General features: G+C 43.0%; 1 protein-coding gene across 3 annotated transcripts; it reads right to left on the bottom strand.

Moving 5' to 3' along the window:
- Positions 1–655: 655 nt before the first annotated feature.
- Positions 656–11,237, bottom strand: LOC106609099 (zinc finger protein 271). 3 transcript variants are annotated; one of them, XM_014207524.2, is made up of 8 exons: positions 10,884–11,237; positions 10,284–10,486; positions 8,369–8,470; positions 4,105–4,200; positions 3,900–4,010; positions 3,687–3,810; positions 3,055–3,556; positions 656–2,313 (listed from the first exon to the last, which is right to left on the bottom strand). In XM_014207524.2, exons 1-8 carry the CDS (start codon positions 10,909–10,911, stop codon positions 837–839), a joined length of 2,643 nt encoding a protein of 880 aa, XP_014062999.2. In that variant the 5' UTR covers positions 10,912–11,237; the 3' UTR covers positions 656–836. The 3 variants fall into 3 exon arrangements, with proteins under 3 accessions (XP_014062999.2, XP_014062982.2, XP_014062990.2); XM_014207507.2 differs by having other exon boundaries at positions 656–3,556; XM_014207515.2 differs by having other exon boundaries at positions 656–3,556; positions 3,687–3,741.
- Positions 11,238–11,276: the final 39 nt, after the last annotated feature.

Raw genomic sequence — 11,276 nt, 5'->3', positions numbered from 1 at the left:
ATTCCAACCGGGCGACGTTGTATTCGTTCAAAGAGAGAAAATGGAGTCCTCTCGTGCATGCGCGCTCCAGTGTCAGTGTTCCCTGCCTGACCACACAAACACTCCTGCTGTTTTTTCGCCCAGAGACTGCAGAGCTCTCATTCCACTTTCTGGTGCCTTCTTAGAGCCAATGGAAGCCTTAGAAAATGTCACGTTACAGCAGAGATGCTGTATTTTTGATAGACATGCCCTAGAAGGACAACAAATTGTCAGACAGCACTTCCTGCATGGAATCTCAGGTTTTGGCCTGCCATATGAGTTCTGTTATACTCAGACACCATTCAAACAGTTTTAGAAATTTTAGAGTGTTTTCTATCCAAATCTACTAATTATATGCATATTCTCGTTTCTGGGTAAGAGTAGTAACCAGTTTAAATCGGGTACGTTTTTTTTTTATCCGGCCGTGAAAATACTGCCCCCTAGCCCCAACAGGTTAAATTGGAACCAGAATGAGTAGACATCTGCCATGACTTTGTCTTCACATGCAGATCCTGCCAAATAAAGGATACGTTTTTTTCCCCTGAACTTTCTTTTTGCATGATGTTGCCATCAAAGATTTTACAGGAAACATTGACTCTGGCTTCCTGACTTGACTGAATGAGAAGTGAGAGAGGTGTTGAGATGACTGTACTTTATTAATCGCAGGAGAAATTAATCACTACAGCCTTAGTAAAAAATTAAATGCAACATTATGCATGTTCAATTCAGGCAGTGTTATTTGCTACTGGCTACATAATAAGCTACATATTTTGCAGTTAATTTACAGTTGGATAAGATAAGCATTTATATAACATTGACTAATAAGCTGGGTGGAATTTGTCTTGATGAGTCCGCAAACGGTCTCTACGATTGAAAGCTTTCCCGCAATCCATACATTGGTAGGGCTTCTCTCCCGTGTGAGTTTTTATGTGTCTGCTCAACTGATGGGAGGTGCCGAAGGACTTGTCACAGGTGGGACACGGATAAGGCTTCTCCCCGGTATGACTTCGTCGGTGTATGGTGAGATAATGGGCTTGAACGAAACCCTTCCCACAGTCCTTGCACTTGAATGGCCGCTCTCCAGTATGGTATCTCATGTGTATCCTCAGTTCAGATGCTGATTTGAAAACCCTTGTACACTCCTTATATGTGCAGGAATAAGGATTCTCCCCTGTGTGAATCAGCACGTGTCTTGCCAATGGGGCAGGGCTGTAGAACCCCTTACCACAGTAGGAACACGGGTAACGCACCCCTTTGTGGTAAACATTCTCATGCATCTTCATTTGACCTTTGTCCCTGAAAACTTTAGTACACTGGGAACAAGGGATGCGTTTCACCTGAGGAGTGTGAACACGATTCATGTGAGATTTCAGAATCCCCTTAGATTGGAAGGTCTTACCACACTCCCAGCAAAGGCAAGGTTTCTCTCCCGTGTGATTTCTCTGGTGTGTAACAAGAGCACTTTCAAAATGGAACTTCTTTGGACAGTGGGAGCACTTGTATGGGGGCTCCCCGCCAGTGTGAATCCTCTGGTGTCTGATGAGAGCTGCTAAATCAGCGTAGCTTCTCTCACAGTAGGTGCAGCGGAATGGACCACTGAACTGATGGTCATCGACGTAGTGTCTGGAGAGGTACCTTATCACATTGAAGCTCTTCTCACACATGGTGCATTGAACCGGTTTGTGCTCTACCTTGTGTACTGCAAGTGTTTCTTGGTCTGGGAACATCCTTCGGCAATAGGCGCAGCGGAGCGGGTTGTGGATGCGCTTGTGTGCCGTCAGTGTGGATTTTAGCCCAAATTCCTTACCACATTCATTACACTTATGGACTTTCTTTTCCCCTAATTCAACAGGTTCACCCTTCTTCACCTTGCAGAACAGTCTCATGTGCCTCCTCAACACAAAGTCAAACTTGTACTTCGACCCACAACGAGGGCAAACATGTGGGCGCTCATCTGAGTGAGATAGAATGTGATATCGCAGGTATCCCAATATAAATTTATGGCAAATAGGACACCTTGCACAACGTTTGGATGATCCTATAGGTGCGCTGGGTTCCGGGGAAGAAGATTCAGTTGCATTGGTGGAGGACGACTCACTGTCCTTAGGCGTTTCCTCAATAGGAAATACACATCTTTCAATATGTTTCTGGAAGCTTCTCAAGGTCTTGTAAATCTTCTTACAGGTGGGACATCGATAGGGCCAGTCACCAGTGTGAGTCACCATGTGTTTCCTCAAGACTGCAGGACGCTGAACGACCTTACCACACACCTTGCATGTCCTACGCTCCAGGGACCTTTTGGCCCTTGCGGATGACCCCTCCACAGAATGCATGTAGGTGAAGGCAGAATTCTGTTTGCTCAGGGTGGCAGAGAGTTGTAGGATTTCTGGTTCACATTTCACGCTCTGCTGGTGTGTACTGCCCGATGGCCCTGGGTCTGTCTGACCCGTAGCTGGAAGACCACTGCTCTCTCCAAGCTCCCCTTGTTGACGACTCAGAAACAGACAAGCCTCTTCATGAGCCTTCACACTGTAATCGTGCTTGAAAGTCCTCTCACAGTTACTACATTGATGGATGCCTTTCTTCGGATGGGACTCCATGTGGATCTTCAGTTCGGAAGGGTTAGGGAAGACCTGTTCGCACACTCTGCACTTTTTGGGCTCGGTGTGGATAATCTGATGCCGCTTCATGCTCGAACTTGTGGCTAAAGTTTTCCCACAAACAGGACATGTCTTGCAGACAATGCGTTTTAGTTTTTTTTCGTTTTGTGCTGGCGGACGTGGTAAAATTTTCTTCAACATCAGACCCTTGTATTGCATTACTGATATGGACGCCTCACTTTCCTCAGGCGTTTCCTCAACAGGAAAGACACATTTTTCAGTATGTTCCTGGAAGCTTCCCAAGGTCTTGTAAATCTTCTTACAGGTAGGACATTGAAAGGGCCAGTCACCAGTGTGAGTCACCATGTGTTTCCTCAAGACTGCAGGACGCTGAACGACCTTACCACACACCTTGCATGTCCTACGCTCCAGGGACCTTTTGGCTCTCCCAACCTTTTGACTGGATTTGGGGGCCTGTGTTACATTAGCGATAACAACCCCTTGTAGGTCCACTGAGGGCTTTTGTATCATGGAGGACATGATTGCTTCAGACACGCCTATGCTTATCTTTTGTCCAGGTTTGACTGTTATTCTGCATTTTTCACCATGGGTTTCCCCTTTCTTTTGGGGGTGCTTTTTGAGAAGTTTGAAAGGCTTCTCTATCCCATCTTCCCCTATAACCATCACTGTTTCATACTCCGGATCTCTCTCTGTCACTTGGTCAGCAAACTCTGCATCATCCTCTGCCTCCTCGTCACTAACAGAGGATCTTTTGTTTTTCTCACATTCCCCTGACCTGCTATCCACCCTCTCTTCTCTTTCTTTTACATCCATACTTTTTCCTTCTTTCTCCACCTCTGTTGCAATCACCACCCATTCCACAGGAGGAAGACAGAGAGCTGAGAGAATGCAGTCCCCATCGGTGGAAGATGGAGAGTCTGTGAAAGAAGGAAAAAGGGAACCAAAACTCAACCCAGTAATGCTCAATAGAAGTAATTTGCCATTGGGTGTGTCAAAACGAATCCATCATATTAAGCATGAAAATGATGGATTCTGTGAGATGCCTACCATGGTTGTCCAGCTGGCCGAGGTCTCTGTGGTACTGAAGTAGGGTTTTCAGCTGCTGAGGGTGAGACACAGATTCAACACATTCCTCCAGAACAGAGGGAACATCGCCGAGCAGCGAGGAAGCCTGACAATGAGGGATACTGTTAGAAAGAACATAGGTAGAATTCCCGCCAAGCCCATGGTTCCTCTATACGATTTTATTTCTACTAGTACCTGTTGGAAGTTTGACATGGGAAGCAGCTTCTCAAGTCTCGAAAGAAATTGCCACATGAGATTCTGTATGGCTGCGTCATAACTGGGACCAAATTCTACAGGAAAAACATCCTAAAACAGAGTAAAGAAATATGAGCTATGAAACCTCTCAGAGGAGACTATTTCATTTGTGGAAATGACACACAGCTATTTCATACCCACTGACCTGAAAGAAATGATTCCTCTCATCTGGGTCTTTCAGAAGGGTCTGAACCAGCCCCAGGAAGTTGGATTCAGATAACCCTACCTCTGCATCAGTCGCCTGAAACACAGAATATAAACATGTTGCCTTCATCAGGACATTTAGATGATAACATGTCATTCAGGCTGCATATGTTTTTGCCATAATGTATCATTGTTAGTGATGCACCGATATTACATTTTTGGCTGAAACCGATATCCAATATTTTCCTTGACAAAACATTTGATAACGATAACCGATATTTAAAATTTTAACGTCCTTTTAAGCATTCTAGTACAGTTAAATTGTTAACACACACGGACGCAGTGGTCTAAGGCACTGCATGTCAGTGTAAGAGGCGTAACAACAGTCCCTGGTTCGAATCCAGGTTGTATCACATCCGGTCGTGATTGGGAGTCCCATAGTGCGGCGCACAATTGGCCCAGTGTCGTCCGGGCAATCATTGTAAATAAGAATTACTTCTTAACTGACTTGCCTAGTTAAAAAAAGGTTACACACACACACACCACACTGACCAAAAAGCTATTTTGTTGGCATTTGCGTATGTCCCCATTACCAGTAAAACATAATCAAAACTTATTTCTTTCACATACTTGCTGTGCTGGTTCGTTGTTCAGTCGTTTCATTCTCAACCAGGATTTCTATGGAACGCTGTTTGGGTCTTTGCGTGTCAAAAAAGATACACGTCAAATAACACTATTTGACATGTCAAATAAGCTTGTTGACCAACCAGGACCTGAATATGCATTCATTAATTTTTACACGTTGATTACACTATCCCTCGTATTTCATATGTCACAACGATTCATCGATACATATGCTATGATGCTGGTAAAGTTGTCTCACGCACCTACAGTGCTGGTCATAAAAAAAAGCTAGCAAGCTCATGGATGCAAACAATGTTCTTCCCCAAAAACATAGCAAAACAATCTGTTTCAGTAGCTATAGTTAGTTAGCAAACTAGATAGCTAGTTGTCATCTAAAATAATTTATAAAACAGTTCTTATTTGATTAAATGGTGGTCGGACACATCTATGCCAAGCTAGGCACAATATGGATTAGCCACAATAGTGGACTTTGCAGTTAGCCTTCAAAATAAAACTATGGCATAATTCTACTATTTGTATTCATTTGCATCACTGTCAATGACATTCTTTTATTTGGAAGGCAAACCGCAAATTCCACTATTGTGCCAAATCCTTATTGTTGCTAGCTTCACAACACGATCCGCCTCACTAGCCAGATGAAGCTAGCTGGCTGCTTATAACATTAGCTTTGGGCAACAGGGTTAAGTAGCTGGCTAGCTATTTATTTTCATGAACTGAAGTTCAATTTCAATAAGCAAGTGGCAACCTTGCTAATACTTACTCACAAGGATTCCTAAATCATTGCTAAGAATAATGAAAATGACTGCAGTTTCTACTGGTCATTGTTTTCAGGCTGGTTGTATTGATGCTAGCTAGGTGCCAAGCTAAAGCTAACTACCCCAGAATTTGCGGTTGAACAAGTGATGCTTTATTACCAATGCGGTATTGTAAACACATCGTTCGTGGCTGGTGTTTGCAGACTTTTTTGTACAGTTTTGACAGTGCTACTGTATCTTTGTTGACACGCAAAGACCCAAACGGTGTTCCATAGTATGCATGTCGTGAAGCGAATAGCAGTGAAGCTTCTACTGCGTAACTCCGGTAGGGCAACATCTGAAAAATAGCGCACTCGGTGCTTGACCAGTCGGCTTAAGCCAACATGACCCACGACAGAGAACGGTTGGCTTTAATGGACTTCGTCTTTGAGTTGTCTCGCTGAAATGTTCTTACTCTTTCAAACGACTGCTCCATTTGTTCACTGCTCAATCCACACAGCAGACATTGTGTGGACTAGGTTAGGAATGCTGTGTTGCACGTGTAGCGCAAAATTTTACGTGCCGTTATTACGTCATGTACCTAAGTTATATAGGTATGCACTAGAGGTCGACCGATTAATCGGAATGGCCGAATAATTAGGGCCGATTTCAAGTTTTCATAACAATCGGAAATCGGTATTTTTGGACACCGATTGTGGCGTTTTTTTTAGTTTTTTTTTTACACCTTTATTTAACTCGGCAAGTCAGTTAAGAACACATTCTTATTTTCAATGACGTCCTAGGAACGGTGGGTTAACCGCCTTGTTCAGGGGCAGAACGACAGATTTTTACCTTGTCAGCTCGGGGATTCGTTTTTGCAACCTTCTGGTTGGGGCGGCAGTTAGCCTAGTGGTTAGAGTGTTGGACTGGTAACCGAAAGGTTGCAATATCGAATCCCCGAGCCGACAAGGTAAAAATCTGCCGTTCTGCCCCTGAACAAGACAGTTAACCCACTGTTCCTAGGCAGTCATTGAAAATAAGAATTTGTTCTTAACTGACTTGCCTAGTTAAATAAAGGTAAAATAAAAATAGTCCAACGCTCTAACCACCTGCCTTACATTGCACTCCACGAGGAGCCCGCGTGGCAGGCTGACTACCTGTTACGCGAGGGCAGCAAGAAGAAAAAGTTGCTAGCTAGCATTAAACTTATCTTATAAAAAAAACAATAATTCTTAACATAATCACTAGTTAACTACACATGGTTGATGATATTACTAGTTTATCTAGCGTGTCCTGCTTTGCATATAATCGATGCGGTGCCTGTTAATTTCTCATCGAATCATAGCCTACTTCGACAAACAGGTGATGATTTAGCACTGTCGTTGCACCAATGTGTACCTAACCATAAACATCAATGCCTTTCTTTAAAATCAATATATATATTTTTCAACCTGCATATTTAGTTAATATTGCCTACTAACATGAATTTCTTATAATTAGGGAAATTGTGTCACTTCTCTTGCGTTCCATGCAAGCAGTCAGGGTATATGCAGCAGTTTGCGCCGCCTGGCTCGTTGCGAACTGTGTGAAGTTAATTTATTCCTAACAAAGACCGTAATTAATTTGCCAGAATTTACCATAATTATGACATAACATTGAAGGTTGTACAATGTAACAGCAATATTTAGACTTAGGGATGCCACCCGTTAGATAAAATACGGAACGGTTCCGTATATCACTGAAAGAATAAACGTTTTGTTTTCGAAATGATAGTTTCCGGATTCTACCATATTAATGACCAAAGGCTCGTATTTGTGTGTGTTATGTTATAATTAAGTCTGATTTGTTATTTGATAGAGCAGTCTGACTGAACGATGGTAGGCAGCAGCAGGCTCGTAAGCATTCATTCAAACAGCACTTTCGTGCGTTTGCCAGCAGCTCTTCGCTGTGCTTCAAGCATTGAGCTGTTTATGACTTCAAGCCTATCAACTCCCGAGATTAGGCTGGTGTAACCGATGTGAAATGCCTAGCCAGTTAGAAGGGTGCGAGCTAAAAGCGTTTCAATTGGTGACGTCACTCGCCTTGAGACTTGGAGTAGTTGTTCCACTTGCTCTGCAAGGGCTGCGGCTTTTGTGGAGCGATGGGTAACGATGCTTCGAGGGTGGCTGTTGTCGATGTGTTCCTGGTTCGAGCCCAGGTAGGGGGGAGGAGAGGGACGGAAGCTATACTCTTACACTGTCAATACTAAAGTGCCTATAAGAACAGTCAAAAGGTATATGAAATACAAATTGCATAGAGAGAAATAGTCCTTTAATAACTACAACCTTAAACTTCTTACCTGGGAATATTGAAGACTCATGTTAAAAGGAACCACCATATGTTCTCATGTTCTAAGCAAGGAACTTAAACGTTAGCTTTTTTACATGGCACATATTGCACTTTTACTTTCATCTCCAACACTGTGTTTTTGCATTATTTAAACCAAATTGAACATGTTTCATTATTTATGTATTATATTAAGTTAAAATAAGTGTTCATTCAGTATTGTTGTAATTGTCATTATTACAAAAATTATTTTTTGAAATGCAAAACAAATTTGGCCGATTAGTTGGTTATGGCTTTTTTTGGTCCTCCACTAATCGGTATTGGCGTTGAAAAATCATAATTGGTCAACCTCTAGTATGCACGGTAGCTTTGACATCGGTTTTTAACATCGGTGTTAAACTAGACATCGGGTCGATACCGATGTTGGCATTTTGGGCTAATATCGTCCGTTTCCGATATGCTCACCAATATATCGTGCATCCCTAATCAATGTCTTAACAAAAATATGCCTATGACTGACTGATTTAAACAATAGCTGAGTCTCTGCCCTAAGCAGCTCACCTGTGTCCCCCAGAGAGGTGTGAGGGTCTGTATCCTGTCCAGGTGTGGCTGAATGGTCTGGAGGTCTGTGATCGGCTTGGAACGACACAACTCTAGGACCAGCTGAAACCAGCGCAAACAAGTCGGGAGACTTATTTGAGACAAAGATGACTAAATATTTTCATATTACATCATTCCCCACATAATGCAGCAGAGAACTGGAAGTATTTCACCTTTATTTAACCAGGTAGGCAAGTTGAGAACAAGTTCTCATTTACAATTGCGACCTGGCCAAGATAAAGCAAAACAGTTCGACAACATACAACAACACAGAGTTACACATGGAGTAAAACAAATATACAGTCAATAATACAGTAGAAAATAAGTCTATGTACAATGTGAGCAAATGAGGTGAGATAAGGGAGGTAAAGGCAAAAAAAAGTCCATGGTGGCAAAGTAAATACAATATAGCAAGTAAAACACTGGAATGGTAGATTTGTAGTAGAAGAAAGCGAGGTCCAGCCAACGAGAGCCTACAGGTCGCAGTGGTGGGTAGTATATGGGGGCTTTGGTGACAAAATGGATGGCACTGTGATAGACTACATCCAGTTTGCTGAGTAGTGTGTTGGAGGCTATTTTCTAAATGACATTGCCAAAGTCAAGGATCGGTAGGATAGTCAGTTTTACCAGGGTATGTTTGGCAGCATGAGTGAAGGAGGCTTTGTTGCGAAATACGAAGCCGATTCTAGATTTAATTTTGGATTGGAGATGCTTAATGTGAGTCTGGAAGGAGAGTTTACAGTCTAACCAGACACCTAGGTATTTGTAGTTGTCCACATATTCTAGGTCAGAACCGTCCAGAGTAGTGATGTTAGTCGGGCGGGCGGGCGGGGGCAGCAATCAGTTGAAGAGTATGCATTTAGTTTTACTTGCATTTAAAAGCAGTTGGAGGCCACGGAAGGAGTGTTGTATGGCATTGAAGCTCGTTTGGAGGTTTGTTAACACAGTGTCCAAAGAAAGGCCAGATGTATACAGAATGGTGTCATCTGCGTAGAGGTGGATCAGAGAATCACCAGCATCTAGCGACATCATTGATATATACAGAGGAAAGAGTCGGCCCGAGAATTGAACCCTGTGGCACCCCCATAGAGACTGCCAGAGGTCCGGACAACAGGCCCTCCGATTTGACACACTGAACCCTATCTGAGAAGTAGTTGGTGAACGAGGCGAGGCAGTCATTTGAGAAACCAAGGCTATTGAGTCTGCCGATAAGAATGCGGTGATTGACAGAGTCGAAAGTCTTGGCCAGGTCGATGAAGACGGCTGCACAGTACTGTCTTTTATCGATGGCGGTTATGATATTGTTTAGGACCTTGAGCGTGACTGAGGTGCACCCATGACCAGCTCGGAAACCAGATTGCAGAAGGTACGGCGGGATTCGAAATGGTCGGTGATCTCTTTGTTAACTTGGCTTTTCGAAGATTTTACAAAGGCAGGGCAGGATGGATATATAGGTCAATAACAGTTTGGGTCTAGAGTGTCTCCCCCTTTGAAGAGGGGGATGACTGCGGCAGCTTTCCAGTCTTTGGGGATCTCAGACAATACGAAAGAGAGGTTGAACAGGCTAGTAATAGGGTTTGCAACAATTTCAGCGAATAATTTTAGAAAGAGAGGGTCCAGATTATCTAGCCCAGCTGATTTGTAGGGATCCAGATTTTGCCGCTCTTTCAGGTCCTGTGTGGCTCAGTTGGTAGAGCATGGTGTTTGCAACGCCAGGGTTGTGGGTTCGATTCCCACGGGGGACCAGTACGGAGAAAGAAATGCATGAAATGTATGCATTCACTACTGTAAGCCGCTCTGGATAAGAGCATCTGCTAAATGACTAAAATGTAATGTAAAATGTATGATGAGCACTAGTTCTGTCTCTTCTTCTCACCCTTGCTCGAAGACCCAGAATAAGTTGTGCCCTCTGTCTGAGGTTCAGAAGCTCTGGAACCATCTCCGTGACCATGGTAACAAACTCCTCCAGCATCCCATAATCCATCACGTGTCTCTGCTGGATTGTTTGCCAGATGGCTGCAGAGACCAGCCGCAGTGGTGGAATCATGAGGCGCAGAGAGGGGAGAGGAAGAGGGGGACCTGAAACACAGAAGTTGACTTAGTTGTTCACAAATCAATTTATAAGTACCTATTATTGCACATTACATCAAACTCTAGCAGGATGAACAAACTATAAAACACTAAAAGATGTGAGAACGATGAGCAACTATTAGTTAATGAATCAAATATATTTTATAAAGCCCTTATTACATCAGCAGTTGTCACTAAGGGCTATACAGATACCCAGCCTACAACCCCAAAATGCAAGTAATGCAGTTGCAACTGACTGTGATAAATATATGTTCTTTGTTTATGTTCTTCAACATTCGGTTTCAGGAAGTTAGCCACTTTGTTAGCTAGCTCGTCATGTAGCTGCTATACTGATTTCTTTATATCCACTGTCTAGCTACCTCTTTAGCTAAAAGTCCTGTTTTACCTTTTCCCCCATGGATGCGTCTTTCCATATTGAGTGTTCCTTGCCGTTACATCCGAAAACCGTAGGTGTGAAAATGATGTTAATAATAGCCACGTTTACTCGTAAGTTTGCACCAAAAAAAAATGTTAGGTCGTTACGTTATCTTTTGTAACTCAATCAAAGATGGTGGCTCAATGGTCGTTAATGGAACCTATTTTACATCCGTGTGGAAGCTATATCGACATTGCAATGGTTCCGCACAAGCTCGCTAGAGCAAAACAAAAAAATAACTCGCTGCGCAGAACTTTTGAGCAGCGCGATCAATTCCATACGGAATAATTTTAGAGCAGGACTGCCGACAAGCGCTTCCGTTAATAGCGCAATGACAAAGATGTTCTATTATATTGACAAGAT

Source organism: Salmo salar, chromosome ssa01 (assembly GCF_905237065.1).
Source record: "Salmo salar chromosome ssa01, Ssal_v3.1, whole genome shotgun sequence".
In the NCBI taxonomy this organism is placed as follows: domain Eukaryota; kingdom Metazoa; phylum Chordata; class Actinopteri; order Salmoniformes; family Salmonidae; genus Salmo; species Salmo salar.
The sequence above is the reverse complement of the archived record's forward strand: the minus strand, read 5'-3'. Positions and strand labels throughout refer to the sequence as shown.

Bases quoted from the DNA above. Each gene is read 5' to 3' on its own strand.
- LOC106609099 (XM_014207507.2), bottom strand. From the start codon at position 10,911: ATGGAAAGACGCATCCATGGGGGAAAAG. The intron at 3,811-3,899 runs GTACTAGTAGAA...CCTCATTGTCAG, and splicing joins CCATGTCAAACTTCCAACAG to GCTTCCTCGCTGCTCGGCGA. The intron at 3,557-3,686 runs GTAGGCATCTCA...CTTCTTTCACAG, and splicing joins CGGCCAGCTGGACAACCATG to ACTCTCCATCTTCCACCGAT.